This window comes from Tribolium madens, unplaced genomic scaffold (assembly GCF_015345945.1).
Source record: "Tribolium madens isolate multiple individuals breed KSU strain unplaced genomic scaffold, Tmad_KSU_1.1 Scaffold_91;HRSCAF=231;Tcas5.2_LG7, whole genome shotgun sequence".
Lineage (NCBI taxonomy): Eukaryota > Metazoa > Arthropoda > Insecta > Coleoptera > Tenebrionidae > Tribolium > Tribolium madens.
In genome coordinates this window covers 1,551,108-1,568,015 of record NW_025401063.1, presented here as the reverse complement: position 1 = coordinate 1,568,015, position 16,908 = coordinate 1,551,108, and the positions used below count along the sequence as shown (strand labels likewise).

Below are 16,908 nucleotides of genomic sequence, written 5' to 3'. Positions count from 1 at the left end.
TTAATGTGAAAAATAGTTGTACTTCATATTTAACGCCGTAACGAATTATATTTGCGTCAAAATCGTGATGATTAATTAGATTTGAAGCTAGTTTTATTGACTTTAGTGGTCAAAACTCACCACTTTGAACAGTGGGGGAATCTTGGTTTAGGTTGGCAACAAACTATTTCTCAACAAATTTTAAAATTATTTCGTGATTTTAATGTGCCAAGTATTTAGCTGTATTTTATGTTTAACGTTGCAATTAATCAAAATTAGACTAAAATCGTTGCAATTAATTAAATGTGAAGCAAGTTTTGGGCAACTTTTGTAATTTTGATAAAAAAATAAGGGTGTTGTTCTCAATTTTATCCAGTATTTGAAATTAGGGGAATTTCGGTTTAGGTTGGCAACAAACTGGCGCGTAATTTCAAAAAAACTAATATCAACAAAAAATAAATTATTGTCCCATTCGATTCAACAAATTCAAAATATAACTCCCTAGATCCTCATCCTGATTGGTCCACGAGACGTAGACGTTCTTTTGTTCGTCTTCATCCCCCTCCACCTTGACCAAAACCGACTCGATTGAAATCTCCCCTTCGGCGAAGGTCACCGACCATTGTGGCAAATTCTCTTTGATAAAAACGTGCAATTTATGTGCGGTGGCTAAAGCCGGTCCTGTATCATTAATATGAACCGTAGAGGAGAACCGAATAATGTGTCTATTAATCCCAGCCTCCTTGCACGCATCCTCCACATCCATCAAACACACATTATTCTCCTTCATTACGAGCACTCCATGGAGGGTGCGTCTCCGTTTGGGGTCGGGGGGCAAAGCGCTAAACTTCCTCGCTTCGGATTTGAGCAGCGGGAGTGAGACATCAATGGGGATCTTGACCGGGGTTGAAATAACACAAGTCTCCCCATTGGCGGGGTTATAACAATTGATGTTGAACTCCTGGAGGATTTTCTGTTTGAGAAACTCCATTTTCTCGGCCTCGCCGTGGACAAGCATCACATTTCGGGGCTCACAATGTTGGATTAATTGCATTATTCCTTTGGCATCAGCATGGGCCGAGAAACTCATATATTCAACGGACATTTTCACTTCGACGATTTGCTTGTTTTCGAATTCGACTCGTTTGGCCCCATTGAGGATTTTGTGCCCCACAGTGCCTTGCACGCAAAAGCCGGGCATGATGACCATGTTGTTCTCGTTGGGGGCCCACTTTTTGAAGATTTGGAGGCTGAGTCCGGCGTGGAGCATCCCAGGGGTCGCAAACACCACCATGGGGCCCGGATTGTCGATATACGAGCGGTCGAAAGGCTTAATATGTTTGAAATCAAACATGTTTCGTTGCACAAAAGTCTTTCTGATTTTTTGATTCGTCCACGTGATGAACATTTTGTAGTAGTTGTTGGCCTTTTCGGTGAGCCCCAGGGCGAAGTACACGGGGGCTTTCAGGTTCATGCGTTCCCAGTACGTCTCGAGGAGGATGCAGAGTTCTTGGGCGCGTCCGAGGGCAAACACCGGGATTAGGACTTTGCCCCCGTGGTCCATACACTCGTGGACTTTCTTCAAGAAGTCGCGTTCGCGGCAGCGTTTCGAGTCGCGGATCGTGGTGGCGTAGGTCGACTCCGAGATGAGCAAATCGGGGCGACATTTGTCGATCCAGGCAGCCCCCAAGTGCCGGTCGGGGGTCATGTTGTAGTCGCCGGTGTACACCACGGATTGGGCCCCCACGCGGATCCAGAACATGGCAGCCCCCAGGACGTGTCCCGCGTAGTACGCTTTAATCTCAATCTCGTTGTCCACCATCAAAGACTGGTGGAGGGTCACAGCGATGACTTTCTTCATGCAGTCTTTGATCATTTGGGAGGTGAAGAAATTCTGGTCACCCTTTTTCTCCACGGAGACTTTACGCATGTCTTCGAGGAGGATGGGGGCGATGGCTTTGGTGGGGTGGGTCATGTAGATGGGGCCCGAGTAGCCCACCATTTCAGACATGTAGGGCAAAGCCCCGCAGTGGTCGAGATGGAAGTGCGAGATGATTACACAGTCGATGTAGGAGGTGAGGGGGCCCTCTTGGGATATGTAGGAGAAGTCGGGGAAGCGGCGCTCGTCATTGTACCCCATGTGCATGCCGCAGTCCAACATTATGTTTTTACCACCCATTGTGAGAAGGATACAACTGCGACCCACGTCTTGACCGGCCCCCAAAGGGGTTATCTTGATGTCGGGCATTGTTTGCTTGAAAAACTTTAATAAGTGGAAACAGCATTTGAGGTTATGTTGCGAGTAGATTGTTCGACCACGGCGACAAATAACCTACTACAAAATTCTGACTTTATAAAATTTGAAATCTTTGTAAATATTAATTATCACCGTGAAAAACACTGTAACTAATTACAAAATTATCTATAAAATTTATTTGCACCAATAAATCACAAATTAAAAGTAGTAGGTAGTTTGGTTATCGGCAAATAGAGCTACCATGCGAGCGCTACCAATCTAAGATTAACAAAAACATTAGAGATGTGTTTTACTGGTTGCCTATAATGTAGGGAATAAGTAAAAACTTAGATTTCAATCTCGACCAGGATTACCACATAGGTGGCAACCGCCGCAATCATCTGCAAAAAAACCGTAAAAAGTCTAAATTTCGTTGATTTTCATTACCAAATGCCCAAAAGTCCAATCCAGATTAAAAAAATCCTTTGCAGTAAACCTCACTTTGGTGTTGTAAAATCGAATGGCAATTAATTGAAGATAACGCACATTGGGGTCAATTTTCCCTTTTTGCGAATATTTATTCCAAATTTCGTGTAAATAAGACGCAGTCAAGTTAGCCTGGAAACGGTTTTAGCCCAACCATTTACCCCAAATTTGAACCATTTACCTTGTTTTGAGTCGTTGTGAATCTTTGTAGTAGAAAACACAACCATAGAATTTGAGTAAGACCAAAACAACAATTCAACGCGAAAATCGCCCAAAAGGAAGAATTTCCATGAACAAGGAGTTGCACAATTTGGTAACAACTCTCGACCATGTACCCAAACCACAGCCACATTGCTGCCAATGTTGTGCTTTCAAAAAGACCAGTAATTTTTTTTATTAAACCGACCAAATTGTAATGAAAAAGCGACAGTTCTTGGACTCGTCGAATGTTCGTTTTGGTGTCTTCATCGTCGGTTTTGATTTGGGTTCGCAAATGGTCATTTATCATATCGAATTTAAATGAAACAAACTTTAGAATATCGCCCAGGAATATGTGATCAAAAATATTGATAAACAGTGGTATGAAATAAAAAAATGATAAATTTAACGGTAGTTCTTTGGAGAAGGGTGTTAAAATGAGACCTATTATGCTGGCAAAGAGCAAAATTTGTATGCAACTAAAGCGCGACTTTTCATTTGTGTAAATTTCAAGTTTGTCGGTTTCCTTCAAGAGAAATTTGAGTTGTTTGTTTCTTTTGTGAAACATGACCAGTGATGTTATCATCGATAAGACGTTTCCAACAGTTGATAACAAGTCAATGTAGTGAAAAAGACCAGTGAAAGTGAGAGTCATATAGTCGGAGGGAAATTTGAAACAAGTGTGTAGAAAATACAGATGTAACGAAACGTAAAAGAAGTAAGGAAATACCTTGACGATTTTATTAGAAGTTTCTGGACAAAATTGGACGATTCCCAAAGACCTGTATATAAATATCATGTAGTTTGGAATTGTTTCAAATAAATACATTGTGATAAACTAGTAGTGAGTGGCTTATTGACCCAAATTGGGTGTTTCTAATTTACCTAAACACTTAAGTAAATTAATTCGTTTGGTAAACATAATTCGAAAAATTACTCCCATGTCATAGGTATTTTTGTAATATTGTTAATTTTGTAACTCTCGAATGTGGCAGCATTATTGTGAAGAATCTTTTTTAAAATCATTCAAATATTTCTTCCATTTATAAAAAGATAAATTCTACCAAAATGTGTTTAACATAAAAAAATGACGTAAATTAATTACTTATTATTCACTTTTGTACTTGAAAAAGCAAAAAGCAAAAATATCGAATAACACAATGACAATAAATTGAGTTAGATAATTTAAAAAAGGAAAAGCAAAAAATTTATTTGTTTTGAAATCACCAAGTCAAACATTATGTTATTACTATTTTTGCCTTTTAAAAGCGACAAGAAAACTGTAAAATTCGTAGTAGTTTTGAAGTTATAGTCGGATTTAAATTTTCGATATTTTTGACTTTATCAGAAATTTTCTCGATAACTATTCATCGTAGAGCACTGAACTTTTTAATATATGATAGAAAATTAAATTCTCTTTCCAACGGTACTAAATATAAGGGATTGTTGCCAATAAGTCCGGAGTTATTGCTAATAGAGCGCTCCGGGTGCCAAAAATCGACCAAAATCTTGACAAAAATCCAAAAAAATTTTAACTTTAAAATTGATCCATTTTACGTTTTTTACATTTCTAGAGGTCCTAAAGACTCAAATAACTGCATAAAATGTTATTGGATCAAGTTTCAAAAATTTTGAATCAATTTTTTTGTAACTTTAGTCGGATCACGATAAATCAAATAGGTCAAACGGGTCATATTAGATAAACCCCCATTTCTTTTTTTTTTTTTTCACGCAAATCGAATGATGCAAAGCTGACAATAAAAAAACATTGTTCCGACATAATTTAATTCAATATCTCGGTTTTTAGTTGACCAAAAAATCTCAAATTATGGAATTATTTTCTCCATTCATAACCCTACTACATGACATAAAATAAGTCGCTTTGTTAAAAAAACATTTTAGGGGTGGGTTTTTCAAACTGAAAATAACCCTATCGTGTTACCCCTCATACATCTCAGCTAAAAGCATAGACTTTAAAAATATAAAATGAGGTAGGTATTTTGTTTTTCCTAAGCCAGATACGAAAATGACCATCGCCAAAATCAAATTCGACTAAACCATTCGATGGAACCTTTCATTGCGCATCTTTTTTGACATACTTAATTTTTACGTGCGACGCATAGTTTTCGAGATATTTGGGTTCGAAATTCCCAAATTTGAATTCGCGCGCTTTATTGCACTTTCTTAAGGTTGGTGATAGTCGGCTACATACACACACGCTTGAATTTGTGGTTGCATAAGTTTTGGGGGTTTGAAATTCGGTTTATGGCAATTAAACGAAAGAAAACGAAATTGATAGTAGGCATTTTTATATTTATTTTACGAACAATTTTTCTTGATGAAAAATGTCTAATTCAACAAAAAAATACACTTCAATTGAAACAAAGAGTTAATTTAATTAGATTTTTTAAACGTCAAAACAATAGGAAATTATTAGTATTAGACTTAATCAAGCACTTACAATAATTACTTGATCTTGTTTCAAAACAAAAACAATTTTGTCCTCAATATTTACTCCTCAAAAATGCGTCTCCTTGCCAATACTCCACTCCCTCTAATCCTCCTTTACAAACTCCTGGGGATTATCCAATTCCCTCTCAACTCCGATTCCTCTTTCATCTCCCGTTTCTGGTGCCTCCCTTTCTACTCCTACTTCTTCTACATCTCCTACATCTACACAACCTACACCCGAAACCTCACAGGAATGTTCAAATACATCGACCAAATGGCCGGTTACACCGGCTTTCTCGCAATGTTAACCTCAATGGTAATGTTTTACAAACGCAGCAACGACTTAAAAACCCTCCTAAGAACCCTGGAACCTCTCCAAATCAACTCAATCAGAACCAAAACCACCAACACGCACCAATGGGTGAGGAGTGGATTATTTGCCTCAATCACCAGCAATATTTTATTTTACCCGTTTTTACCAAGCGATGTGAGTTACTATTTCTTCTGTTTTCTCCCCCTGGTGGTCAACGCCTTGGACCACCTCTTCCTCAGCGACATCCTCGACGACATCTCCACCAAATTCGACCAAATCAACCAGAATTTTCAACGCCAGATCAAATCCGTTGATCTCTTTGTCATCTTTCCTCTGACGAAAATCGAAAAAGTGAAGAACTTGAAGCAAGACGAAGTCACTTTCAACATGCAAAAAATCCAAGAATTGTCACATTTGCACTACAAACTGGTCAGATTGACGGTCAAAATCAGCGGTTTGTTTGAAATCACCACAATCACGGGCATGATCATGTGGTTTGGTTACGTCATTGACACGATGTATCTCTTCATCCACATCAGGTCAAGGCATGAAGACACCAACTCGCTTATTGTCATCTACACTTTCAATATTTTTTTCCTTTTCTTCTGCTTCTATTGGTTTCTGGTGATGGTGGCAATGTTTAGTCGGACCCAAAGACATGCCAACAAAACGGCCACTTTTGTGCACGATATTTGGAACAAATATGCGTTGAAGAATGAGGTGGATAAGAGAGTGCGACACTTGCAATTGGTCGCGATTAGACTCCTCAACACCAGATTACAGTTCACTGCGAAGGATTTTTTTCAACTAGATTGGACGTTTTGCCATATGGTGAGCCCCCAGGTCTCTAACTGTCTTAATTATCATTTAATTTCAGATGATTGCGGCCCTGACCACTTACTTAGTTATATTGATCCAGTTCAATTTTTAATCACTTAGAAATAAAGTTATTAGAGGAATTACAATGTCGCTTTATTCGGGCATCAATAATTTGATGGTGGTTTCCAAAATTTTCGCATTATTGCCGGTCAAAAAACACCAACGTTTGCAAAAACTCGTCCCTTGTGTTTATTCGATCAGTTTTAGTGTCATTTTATCGATTGGTGTGGTTGGAATTTCGGTTTATGTGACACGAGATAGAAATTCGATTTCTTTGGCTAGTGGTTGGTTGGATTTTTATTTGGGGATCACCATCCAAACCGTTTGTGTCATTTCCAATTGCATAAACGTGAGGAAAATCACACTTTTCTTTGATAAAATCCAACGGATCGATAAGCAATTCAGGCTTTTGGAAAGTCCAATTAATTATAGAAAAATTTCGATTTTTACGAATTTGGCCACACTTGTGGTTTTCACCGAATTCGTGGTTGTTTTCATCCCTGATTATATTTTATTCGTGGAAGATGAATCGATTTTGTACTTGATTTTCTCCTATTGTCCCATTTTGACAACGGGGATTGTGAAAATCCAATTTGCGACTTGTGTTTACCTGATTTTGCAAAGAGTCAGACATGTGGGACTTGGATTGAAGAAAATTGAACAAGTGTCAAGTGAGTATTTTGGAAAAACACAAATTGTGATTTTTTTCCTAAAGAAAATCGTTTTTTGGCCGTTTTGGATATACTTCATGGTGTTCACAACGAACTATGCAGTCTGTGCGAACTCGCAAATTCGCTCTACGGTTTTCAGAATTTTTTATTCGTTTTGTCGACTTTTTCCATCTGTGTTACCCAATTTTATTACTGTTACGACAGTGGATTCGACAATGATGACTTTGTTGATGTTTTTTTCACCCTGCAGTGGGCCTTTTTGCAATTTTTGGAAATTTTCGCACTTGCTTATATTTGCGACAAAGTGCAACTCAAGGTAATTAAACTAAATTTTTGCCATTTGATTTATTTCCACCTCTAGATTGTTGAAATAAAGTACTCAATTAATAAACTACTGTTCAAATCAAATGACCAAAAAATCACGTTGGAGGTGAGTGTTTGTGAATCAAAAGTTCAATTTGATTTTTTCTCAAAGTTGAAGACTTTTTCCATGCATGAATTCCATCGAAAAGTCYAATTTACAGCTTGGRAACTTTTCAGCTTCGATTTCARGATGATACAAATGGTAAAWTTTAATTTTTTTATTTATTTTTACAGTAAATTTCAGCTCTGTGGCTTGATAACGACATATCTGATAATTATGATTCAGCTCGACGTTGCGAGATCGACAACTAATTTTGTTAAAAAYTCCAGCAGTGTTGAATAAACAAACAAAACAGTGTTTTTGTCATTTCCACACTCATAATTATTTTATATAACATTTGTTTCAAATTGTTTTGGACAGTCTGGGTTAATTTAAATTTGACGTTTATTCACCACACGAAAAGTGTGATTCACAACAAATGTTTTAATTTTTTATTTTTGAGTTATTGAACTTTACATAAATTACTCTAAATATTCCAATGTTGCGACAAACGCCTCGTGCATGGCCCTTCTGTAAATCCCCCTCACAGCATCGCCAACTGCTTCAAGTTTTGCGACGCAACAATGTTTGATTTTTCTCAAATAAACAAATCTGTGTTTTTGTTTTTTGTATTTGTACGTTTTTTTGTGTTTGTTGACCAAAATTTCAGCAAGTAGAATCAAACCTGAAAATAAATTTCCGATGCAAAGCAAGTAGAAAGTCCCTTGAAGCATTTTAATGCTGATCGGTTGGAGTTTTTCGTTATCTTCACTGACTTTGGCCACTCTTCGATTTTCTTTTTTGACACCGGGTATTAACTCTTTTTCGGTTTCAGACGTTGTTTCTTTCTTTTTCCCTAATTGTTCGTACTCATTTTCGGTCATTTTCGTTATAATTCCGGCCTCGAAAATCGCCATAAGGCTACAAAAAAAGTACTAAAAATCATCCAAACATGAAAATAGTCACATTTTATTGATTTCTTCGATGTAAGGGCAACCCAATTGCAAGGCAATTGCTGAGTATGCTGTATTTAATTTCTCACTCAAGTGAAAATTGCTGGCACCTAATTTCCCAAGTTTAAAAAAATTAAGAATTTTAAGAATCATAGTACCAAATCTTTGAATGTCAAAAAAGAGGGTTTCACGGCCGGCAATAACAGCCTTGTTGGTACTATCCCTGACAAGTTGCACCCCTTCCTCCACTGATTCTAGAAGAAAATGGGTTTGGCGTCGATTCATCATTTGCCATAATCGACTATAAATCCCCGTCCCATTCTAAAAACAACATTCCCTCTACAAAAACACCACAAGTACCATCAGTACCTCAAATAGGCTATAAGACGAGCTATGCCTCTCAACATACAAATCATAGCCTCTAGTCGCCATAGCTTTCTCCAATTGATTCAAATTATTAATAGCCTTCTCTGAAACAACTTTTTGTTAAAATCCCCGTCAAGTACCACCCCACCTCGTCCCGGTTTAGCAAGCAACGAAGTCAAATTAGCCGAATACATGTCATTAATCACATACGTGGAGGAAATCGAGAGAATGATAATAAAAAACCTCGCTTTGTGACTCGAACTTGGCTCTTTCCCGGCTAAAATCCACAAAGTAGTACCAAAAACCCCCAATTTTCCTTACTTTGTTTCAAAAGCACAGTCGTGGTAAACCACGTACAATCGAAGAAAAGTCGTGCATGTGACCTCACTCGAAACCTAGGTCTCCAGGCATTAGGCAGCGCAATAATTGCGTAAAGTACCGGTCCCACGAGCACGAAAGTCACCCCAATGGCGGGCCAAACCTGCCATTGGAAGGGCCGAAGAAGGGCTAAAGCCTCGTTTAGCTTACTGGGAGCGTGAGTGATAAAAGCTCCACTATCAGCCAAAGTGATAAACGAGAATTCGACGTAGTTCGCGCGTTCGTGGCTTAGGGCCACATCGCCGATGAAAAACTCAGCTTGCTGTGGAAAAATAATTGAATTCGGGGCTCTAGTGTGGTTTTTGATTACTCGTTTCCAAATCAGGCCTAAAACCCCTTTGAAAGTGCCATTTTCCGACGCTGAGGACCCTTGGATGCGTTCCGGAGGGTCGAAGTACTCGTACCGAAAGTTGAGTTTTTTGGACAAGAGGGATAAAATCCGGTCGTCGCGGCCTCCGGTCACTTTAATAGAGTCGTTAGCGTACTGGACGAAATGCCATGGGGGTTTCTAAAAATCAATTTTACGTTTGTAACTTTTAGAAACTAAATTTACATGAATCACTGGTATTCGAAAAATATTTTTTTTGAAATCTTTAAACACATTATTGTATTTGGCTGGTAGTGTGGGATGGTTGAAAAGGCCAACTCCGTGTTGCCACCAATTGACCATTTCCAGATGGTGCTTCTTGTGGGGTACCGCCTGGTTGTAAAAAATGCGAAAAGTGTCGTTTCGCGGGTTTGTAATGACGAAAACCTTCATCACGGACATTATATTCCTGATAAAATAGCGGCTAAAGGGCCTCCGACCCCAGTTGAAAATATAAATCAAGTTACGACGAATGTAATCACGATCATTGATCTAATAAAAAAAAATCTACAACTTTGTCTTATTTAAATAAATAAATTTTACTTCGAGAAGAACGTGTTCGTAGAATTTGTGCGAGCTGAAAAATATGGTGTTCGCCCCGAGATGATTCGTCACTTGGTAGTTCAAAAATGCCAAATATTTGTCTTGGATTTCAACAGTTGTGATATTGAAGAGTTTGATGGCGATGTTGTTTCGGACAAAGTGTACCAAAAGGTGCTGCAAGAAGTTTTTATCTAAACGATTCGTGTAGTATTCGGGATTTTCAATCAATTACTTGTGTTTTTATCGAAACAAATGCAAATTTCTTGAAAGAGAAAGCCGTCGACGATGTCAAAGGCGGCACTAACGAGGTCGCCCCCGTGGTCGCGTCTCAGTTCTTCGATTCCATCTGAACACTTTAGTTATCAAAAATGAAAAATTTGCGTGTTTTACTTACAATGAGGGGCTGGAAAATTGCGGTGTTTTGGTATAAAAACACATAAACTGGGAGAGAAGATAACAGTGAGGAGAAGAAGTGCTTTCATTGTGGATAATATAAGTTGTAGGACACTATTTTATTACGAAACGAGCGGTAAACTATCATGCAATACTTAATTGATTGACAGAAATATTACGAAAATGTTAAGTAAAATTTTAATAAATTGTGCTTTATTGGCACTTGTGACTTTATCATTAGCATCAATTTTTTTGTCGTTTGAAAGCAGGAATTATAAAGAAAATAACTGAAACCCATTAGGGAAAAAGAAACAAACAACGTCTGAAGCTGGTGTCAAAAAAGAAAATCGAAGAGTGGCCAAAGTCAGTGAAGAAAACGAAAAACTCCAACCCATCAGCATTAAAATGCTTCAAGGGACTTTCTACTTGCTTTGCATCGGAAATTTATTTTCAGGTTTGATTCTACTTGCTGAAATTTTGGTCAACAAACACAAAAAAACGTACAAATACAAAAAACAAAAACACAGATTTGTTTATTTGAGAAAAATCAAACATTGTTGCGTCGCAAAACTTGAAGCAGTTGGCGATGCTGTGAGGGGGATTTACAGAAGGGCCATGCACGAGGCGTTTGTCGCAACATTGGAATATTTAGAGTAATTTATGTAAAGTTCAATAACTCAAAAATAAAAAATTAAAACATTTGTTGTGAATCACACTTTTCGTGTGGTGAATAAACGTCAAATTTAAATTAACCCAGACTGTCCAAAACAATTTGAAACAAATGTTATATAAAATAATTATGAGTGTGGAAATGACAAAAACACTGTTTTGTTTGTTTATTCAACACTGCTGGARTTTTTAMCAAAATTAGTTGTCGATCTCGCAACGTCGAGCTGAATCATAATTATCAGATATGTCGTTATCAAGCCACAGAGCTGAAATTTACTGTAAAAATAAATAAAAAAATTAAAWTTTACCATTTGTATCATCYTGAAATCGAAGCTGAAAAGTTYCCAAGCTGTAAATTRGACTTTTCGATGGAATTCATGCATGGAAAAAGTCTTCAACTTTGAGAAAAAATCAAATTGAACTTTTGATTCACAAACACTCACCTCCAACGTGATTTTTTGGTCATTTGATTTGAACAGTAGTTTATTAATTGAGTACTTTATTTCAACAATCTAGAGGTGGAAATAAATCAAATGGCGAAAATTTAGTTTAATTATCTTGAGTTGCATTTTGTCGCAAATATACGCAAGTGCGAAAATTTCCAAAAATTGCAAAAAGGCCCACTGTAGGGTGAAAAAAACATCAACAAAGTCATCATTGTCGAATCCACTGTCGTAACTGTAGTAAAATTGGGTAACACAGATAGAAAATGTCGACAAAACAAATAAAAAATTCTGAAAACCGTAGAGCGAATTTGCGAGTTCGCACAGACTGTATAGTTCGTTGTGAACACCATGAAGTATATCCAAAACGGCCAAAAAACGATTTTCTTTGGGAAAAAAATCACAATTTGTGTTTTTCCAAAATACTCACTTGACACTTGTTCAATTTTCTTCAATCCAAGTCCCACATGTCTGACTCTTTGCAAAATCAGGTAAACACAAGTCGCAAATTGGATTTTCACAATCCCCGTTGTCAAAATGGGACAATAGGAGAAAATCAAGTACAAAATCGATTCATTTTCCACGAATAAAATATAATCAAGGATGAAAACAACCACGAATTCGGTGAAAACCACAAGTGTGGCCAAATTCGTAAAAATCGAAATTTTTCTATAATTAATTGGACTTTCTAAAAGCCTGAATTGCTTATCAATCCGTTGGATTTTATGAAAGAAAAGTGTGATTTTCCTCACGTTTATGCAATTGGGAATGACACAAACGGTTTGGATGGTGATCCCTAAATAAAAATCCAACCAACCACTAGCCAAAGAAATCGAATTTCCATCTCGTGTCACATAAACCGAAATTCAAACCACACCAATCGATAAAATGACACTAAAACTGATCAAATAAACACAAGGGACGAGTTTTTGCAAACGTTGGTGTTTTTTGACCGGCAATAATGCGAAAATTTTGGAAACCACATCAAATTATTGATGCCCGAATAAAAGGATATTGTAATTTCTCTAATAAATTTATTTCTAAAACTCTTTTCTTTATTTCCTATAATTTTCTAAATTATCACAGGTTTTGAATTCCCAAACCAGTGCCAGCTATTTTCATTTGACATTCAAAAACAACAAATAAATTTTCTCAAATAATGTTACAAGTGTGTTGGTTGATAATCTCAATTTTCATCAAACAACCTTGATTATTAATTGCCCAAAATAGATCATTATTTGCAAACTATCTTCAGACGTCAACTCCAAAATTTCTATAACCACTTGAGATAAAATCAAGGCCCACTTAAACCCTTCCTATATAAATAAGTGCCAAAAATAATGATAAGCAACAAACATGAAGCTCATCATCTGTGTCGTTCTTAGTGTGGCTTTGGCTCAAGTATTCAAACCCCAACTTATTTATTTTTCCATTTAACAGTGTTTTACAGGCCAGCCAACTCAAACCAGCCCACGTGAAACCCCTCTTCCCTGCACGAAGACCAGTCAACTTCAAACCCGGTGTTAGAATCACCGGAGGAAATGAAGTAGTACCACACTCCTTGCCGTACCAAGTGGGTCTCCTCATTCCCACAGATGAAGGTACTGCTTTCTGCGGTGGTTCTCTCCTTTCGCCGACTACGGTACTCACAGCGGCCCATTGTGGGGAATTGTGAGTCAATACTTATTTTTGAATGGTACTCATGGTGCTATTTAGGTCCAAAAACATTGAGATCGTGTTAGGGGCCCACAAAATCCGGGAGGCAGAACCAGAACAAATCAGAGTTAACAGCAGCGAAGTTATGGTTCACCCAAAATGGGACCGATTGACTCTTCAAAACGATCTTGCCATTCTTCGAATTCCTGAAGGAGTCGTCGAACTTAATGGTAAGTATTTCCCCTGTTTCTTCACTCCAATTAACAATGAAATGAAGACAACATCAAGACGGTACCACTCCCATCTCGCGCTGATGCCGAAAAGGACTATTTGGATGACCTCGCCACTGCCAGTGGGTGGGGAAAAGACTCCGATAAGGCCGAAAGCATCAGTGAAGTTCTCCGATCTGTCCAAGTTCCAGTGGGGGAAAACGGTGTTTGCAATTTGTACTACTTGGGGGTGATTCAAGACACACATCTTTGTGCCCATGGAGATGATGGTAAATCGACGTGCAGTGGGGATTCGGGTGGCCCATTGGTGGCCTCCACCGGCGAATTGGTAAGGATTTGAGTGGGGGGAAAACAAAAAATTATCAATTTGTTCCAGATTGGTGTCACCTCGTTTGGTATTTCGTTCGGGTGTGAAATTGGATGGCCCTCTGTGTACACGCGAGTCACCAAATATTTGGACTGGATTGCAGAGAATTCCGATGTTGTAGTTAATTAAAAATTGTAGAAAACAATAAATAAATTGATATAAACAATTATCACTTTTTTGACCTCAAGATAAGATTTAGCAACAATTGAAGTCTAAAATATGAGATTAAGATATCAATAAAAATTGACAAGACTAAGTGTCATACACACTTACATCTTTATTTACATTTTTTTTCCTACCAACATATTTATTTCAAGAGAAGAAAAATTCAGCCTTTTTAATTTACTATTCCCATACATGATCTACACCACTGACGTCTCGTAACTTTTCATAAAACGTATCTTAGCAACCGCAAATAGGTTGGTACAGTGGCGCAGTGAAAAGGGGGTTTAAGGGGTTAAATTAAAATTATATTTTAGAAACAACCAAATTAAATATTGGAATTTTGTATAGAATTATTTTCGATGTTGTCATAACTTTACGAAATTCACAAATTTTTACGCAAAACTGTACTCAAACGTACAATATGTTTTTACATACCAGGTGAATAAAAAGTATGGAACCAAACGTTTTTTGCTTAAATTATTTATTTTTTGAAAAAACTAATTAACGAGTGATAAAGTACTATAAAAATGTGATGATTTAAGAAGAGTAAATTTTTTCGAAATTTCCTTTTGTTTTCGAGTTCTACAAAAAAAATATTTTTTTAAATGGCAACCCACTATAAAATCATTTTTCTCATAAAAGCTATACTCTAAGGATTACAACTATCTGCTTTATATTTAATTTTTTCAAAAAAATTTTTTCACATAAATTGCAATTTTGACAAAAACAATCGCATAACTCAAAAACAAAACAAAATTTCATTCTGAAAATACGATCACATTTTTTATATTACTTTAATTTATATTAATTATTATTTTCTGGAGGCAAATGATTAAAAATAAAACTGCTTGGTACCATACTTTATATTCACCCTGTATATAGTATGTAAAATATTTAGAAGAATATTTTTGACTTTATCAACAATTTTCTCGATAACTATTTAACGTAAAACAATTATCTTGTTTACATGATAAAAAATTAAATTTGCTTTCCAACGGTATTAAACAAAAAAAAACTAGTCAACAATTTCAAAGTTATTATATTCAAAAATCGCTTAAAATTTCGACAAAAATCTAAAAAATTGAAATTTCAAAATCAAACTATTTGCACTCTTGGAAGTTCGAAAAACTTATAAAAGTATAAAAACGTTGTAAAAATGCAAACAAAATTTTTTTGGAAAATTTTATGTAAGTCTGTATGAATATATTGAGTTAAAACATTGAGACTGTCGGGCGGCGTGGTGGCCTAGCGGCATAAGGTCCCGCTTTCCAGCAGGTAGGTCCGGGTTCGATCCCCGGTAAAGCCAACAATTTTTCACTAATTTAAATTTAAATACTAACTCGTATAAGCAATAAAAGATGGCGGGTGTATAAGACTTTAAAACATGTGCACATGTTCTATAATAAGTATCATAAGAGAAAAAGAGAGCATAAGGGCAAATAAGAACTCAAAACGCATAAAACTAGCTTAAATAAGCACCAAAAGATGGCGGGCCTATATATAAGAGCGCGAACTTTAAAACATGTAACCACAACAGTGTTAATAATGTTAATAAATTAATCGGTTATAAGTAAACAAAAGGTAAGTGAAAAGAAATATAAAAAAGGTAAGTTTTTGTACTAAAAATTAAGAAAAAAGAATATTGTTTCAAAGTAGTTATTTTATTATTTAAAGAAATGTGTTTGTCATTTAAATAGTGTACAAACTACAGTAGAAATGTCAGCCCTTGGAGTATGCCACATTTTCCAACACGCATTTAATCTACTATTTGATCATTTTTGTCACGAAAATTTTCATATTATTTTTTTGTATGAAATTTCATGTAAAATTAATTACTACATTTTTACTTACATTTTTAACGTTTTAATTTTTTTTCTACCAATATAGTTATTTCAAGACAAAAAAAATTCAACTTTTTTAATTTACTATTCCCATACATGATCTACGCCACTCACTTTTCGTAATTTTTCATTGTACATTCAGTAGTAAGTAGCAACCAACCGTAAATAGTTTGCTGCGCAACCAGTACTACTTTTATAATTCAGTGGCGTAACTTTCACGAGGCACTAGTGATATTTAGTATGTGTCTTTCAAAACCACCTCGTATATTATTATTTATCAGTGGTAGTTTGTAAAAAGACCAATAAATTTATACTGAACATAAACTTTTTTTTAATCTATAAAATAAAAGTAGGTATAACGAATACTCAAAAACGTTAGAATAAAAATAAATAAAAACTAGTTAAAAATAATGATAATAATGTTAAAAGTAAAGCTACAAACTTAAAAACTTAAGAACGCAAGTGTAAAAACGTCAAGGTATGTAAGAATGCAACAGACTTAAAATTAAAGAAAAAAAATGTAAACAATAAATATACCTACAAAAAGGAACTTTACTCAATCACCATGGTAATATGTGTGACGATTTGTGATTATATTCCGTGGTCGGAAAGTAATTTATTAAAAGATTACACAAAATACGTACTATCAAATGTCAAAAACTCAATTTGTTTGTAAAATGTCAATAAAATAGTGGAAATGTCAGCTCTCGAGGTATGACTTCCCACAACATTTTTTCACAAAAGTTTTAATATTATTTTTTTGTTTCGTATTTCGAAATAAAAGCAGTTATTAAAAAATAATTTACCACCAAAAACAATAAACTCGTAATGAGCTTTTTTTACTTTTTTTGGAGTTTTTTTTGTTTTCTCAGTTTGAGGGTCGCCAAACTCAATTTGTTTGTAAAATGTCAATAAAATAGT

The 16,908-nt window shown here is 36.0% G+C and overlaps 7 protein-coding genes and 1 pseudogene across 7 annotated transcripts; 4 read left to right on the top strand and 4 right to left on the bottom strand.

Moving 5' to 3' along the window:
- Positions 1-422: 422 nt before the first annotated feature.
- Positions 423-2,446, bottom strand: LOC123010789 (integrator complex subunit 11). The gene is made up of 2 exons (XM_044407908.1): positions 2,369-2,446; positions 423-2,314 (listed from the first exon to the last, which is right to left on the bottom strand). The coding sequence occupies exon 2, from the start codon at positions 2,225-2,227 to the stop codon at positions 440-442; it is 1,788 nt and encodes a 595-aa protein (XP_044263843.1). The 5' UTR covers positions 2,228-2,314; positions 2,369-2,446; the 3' UTR covers positions 423-439.
- A 116-nt stretch (positions 2,447-2,562) lies between these two features.
- Positions 2,563-3,728, bottom strand: LOC123011526. The gene is made up of 3 exons (XM_044408994.1): positions 2,883-3,728; positions 2,663-2,833; positions 2,563-2,616 (listed from the first exon to the last, which is right to left on the bottom strand). Exons 1-3 carry the CDS (start codon positions 3,726-3,728, stop codon positions 2,563-2,565), a joined length of 1,071 nt encoding a protein of 356 aa, XP_044264929.1.
- A 1,603-nt stretch (positions 3,729-5,331) lies between these two features.
- Positions 5,332-6,625, top strand: LOC123011254 (putative gustatory receptor 28b). Its single transcript, XM_044408612.1, has 2 exons — positions 5,332-6,494; positions 6,541-6,625. Exons 1-2 carry the CDS (start codon positions 5,424-5,426, stop codon positions 6,592-6,594), a joined length of 1,125 nt encoding a protein of 374 aa, XP_044264547.1. The 5' UTR covers positions 5,332-5,423; the 3' UTR covers positions 6,595-6,625.
- Positions 6,626-6,627: 2 nt separating this feature from the next.
- LOC123011719 lies at positions 6,628-7,919 on the top strand. The gene is given in 4 exon segments (XM_044409303.1): positions 6,628-7,175; positions 7,208-7,529; positions 7,575-7,643; positions 7,821-7,919. Coding segments are annotated over 4 exon segments (1,038 nt in total).
- A 179-nt stretch (positions 7,920-8,098) lies between these two features.
- On the bottom strand, positions 8,099-10,705 carry LOC123010415 (ionotropic receptor 40a-like). The gene is made up of 11 exons (XM_044407290.1): positions 10,618-10,705; positions 10,456-10,569; positions 10,224-10,414; positions 9,867-10,172; positions 9,624-9,821; positions 9,257-9,575; positions 9,084-9,212; positions 8,939-9,039; positions 8,728-8,890; positions 8,583-8,679; positions 8,099-8,537 (listed from the first exon to the last, which is right to left on the bottom strand). The coding sequence occupies exons 1-11, from the start codon at positions 10,703-10,705 to the stop codon at positions 8,099-8,101; spliced, it is 2,145 nt and encodes a 714-aa protein (XP_044263225.1).
- A 94-nt stretch (positions 10,706-10,799) lies between these two features.
- Positions 10,800-11,273, top strand: LOC123011718. Its single transcript, XM_044409302.1, has 2 exons — positions 10,800-10,806; positions 10,918-11,273. The coding sequence occupies exons 1-2, from the start codon at positions 10,800-10,802 to the stop codon at positions 11,271-11,273; spliced, it is 363 nt and encodes a 120-aa protein (XP_044265237.1).
- A 179-nt stretch (positions 11,274-11,452) lies between these two features.
- Positions 11,453-12,850, bottom strand: LOC123011717 (annotated as a pseudogene).
- A 123-nt stretch (positions 12,851-12,973) lies between these two features.
- On the top strand, positions 12,974-14,150 carry LOC123010416 (brachyurin-like). The gene is made up of 5 exons (XM_044407292.1): positions 12,974-13,129; positions 13,179-13,399; positions 13,445-13,614; positions 13,662-13,942; positions 13,991-14,150. The coding sequence occupies exons 1-5, from the start codon at positions 13,085-13,087 to the stop codon at positions 14,108-14,110; spliced, it is 837 nt and encodes a 278-aa protein (XP_044263227.1). The 5' UTR covers positions 12,974-13,084; the 3' UTR covers positions 14,111-14,150.
- The last annotated feature ends 2,758 nt before the right edge of the window (positions 14,151-16,908 follow it).

Excerpts from the sequence above, each read along its gene's own strand:
- LOC123010415 (XM_044407290.1), bottom strand. The coding sequence starts at position 10,705 with ATGAAAGCACTTCTTCTCCTCACTGTTATCTTCTCTCCCAGTTTATGT. Across the intron at positions 9,213-9,256 it reads GACTGTGCTTTTGAAACAAA|CCGGGAAAGAGCCAAGTTCG; the intron begins GTAAGGAAAATT and ends TGTGGATTTTAG. Across the intron at positions 9,040-9,083 it reads GCTTGCTAAACCGGGACGAG|AGAAGGCTATTAATAATTTG; the intron begins GTGGGGTGGTAC and ends AAGTTGTTTCAG.
- LOC123011526 (XM_044408994.1), bottom strand. The coding sequence starts at position 3,728 with ATGTATTTATTTGAAACAATTCCAAACTACATGATATTTATATACAGG. Across the intron at positions 2,834-2,882 it reads TCACAACGACTCAAAACAAG|GCTAACTTGACTGCGTCTTA; the intron begins GTAAATGGTTCA and ends AACCGTTTCCAG. Across the intron at positions 2,617-2,662 it reads ATTGGACTTTTGGGCATTTG|ATGATTGCGGCGGTTGCCAC; the intron begins GTAATGAAAATC and ends GTTTTTTTGCAG.
- LOC123010416 (XM_044407292.1), top strand. The coding sequence starts at position 13,085 with ATGAAGCTCATCATCTGTGTCGTTCTTAGTGTGGCTTTGGCTCAA. Across the intron at positions 13,130-13,178 it reads TTAGTGTGGCTTTGGCTCAA|GCCAGCCAACTCAAACCAGC; the intron begins GTATTCAAACCC and ends AGTGTTTTACAG. Across the intron at positions 13,943-13,990 it reads TGGCCTCCACCGGCGAATTG|ATTGGTGTCACCTCGTTTGG; the intron begins GTAAGGATTTGA and ends AATTTGTTCCAG.
- LOC123010789 (XM_044407908.1), bottom strand. The coding sequence starts at position 2,227 with ATGCCCGACATCAAGATAACCCCTTTGGGGGCCGGTCAAGACGTGGGT.
- LOC123011254 (XM_044408612.1), top strand. The coding sequence starts at position 5,424 with ATGCGTCTCCTTGCCAATACTCCACTCCCTCTAATCCTCCTTTACAAA. Across the intron at positions 6,495-6,540 it reads ATTGGACGTTTTGCCATATG|ATGATTGCGGCCCTGACCAC; the intron begins GTGAGCCCCCAG and ends ATTTAATTTCAG.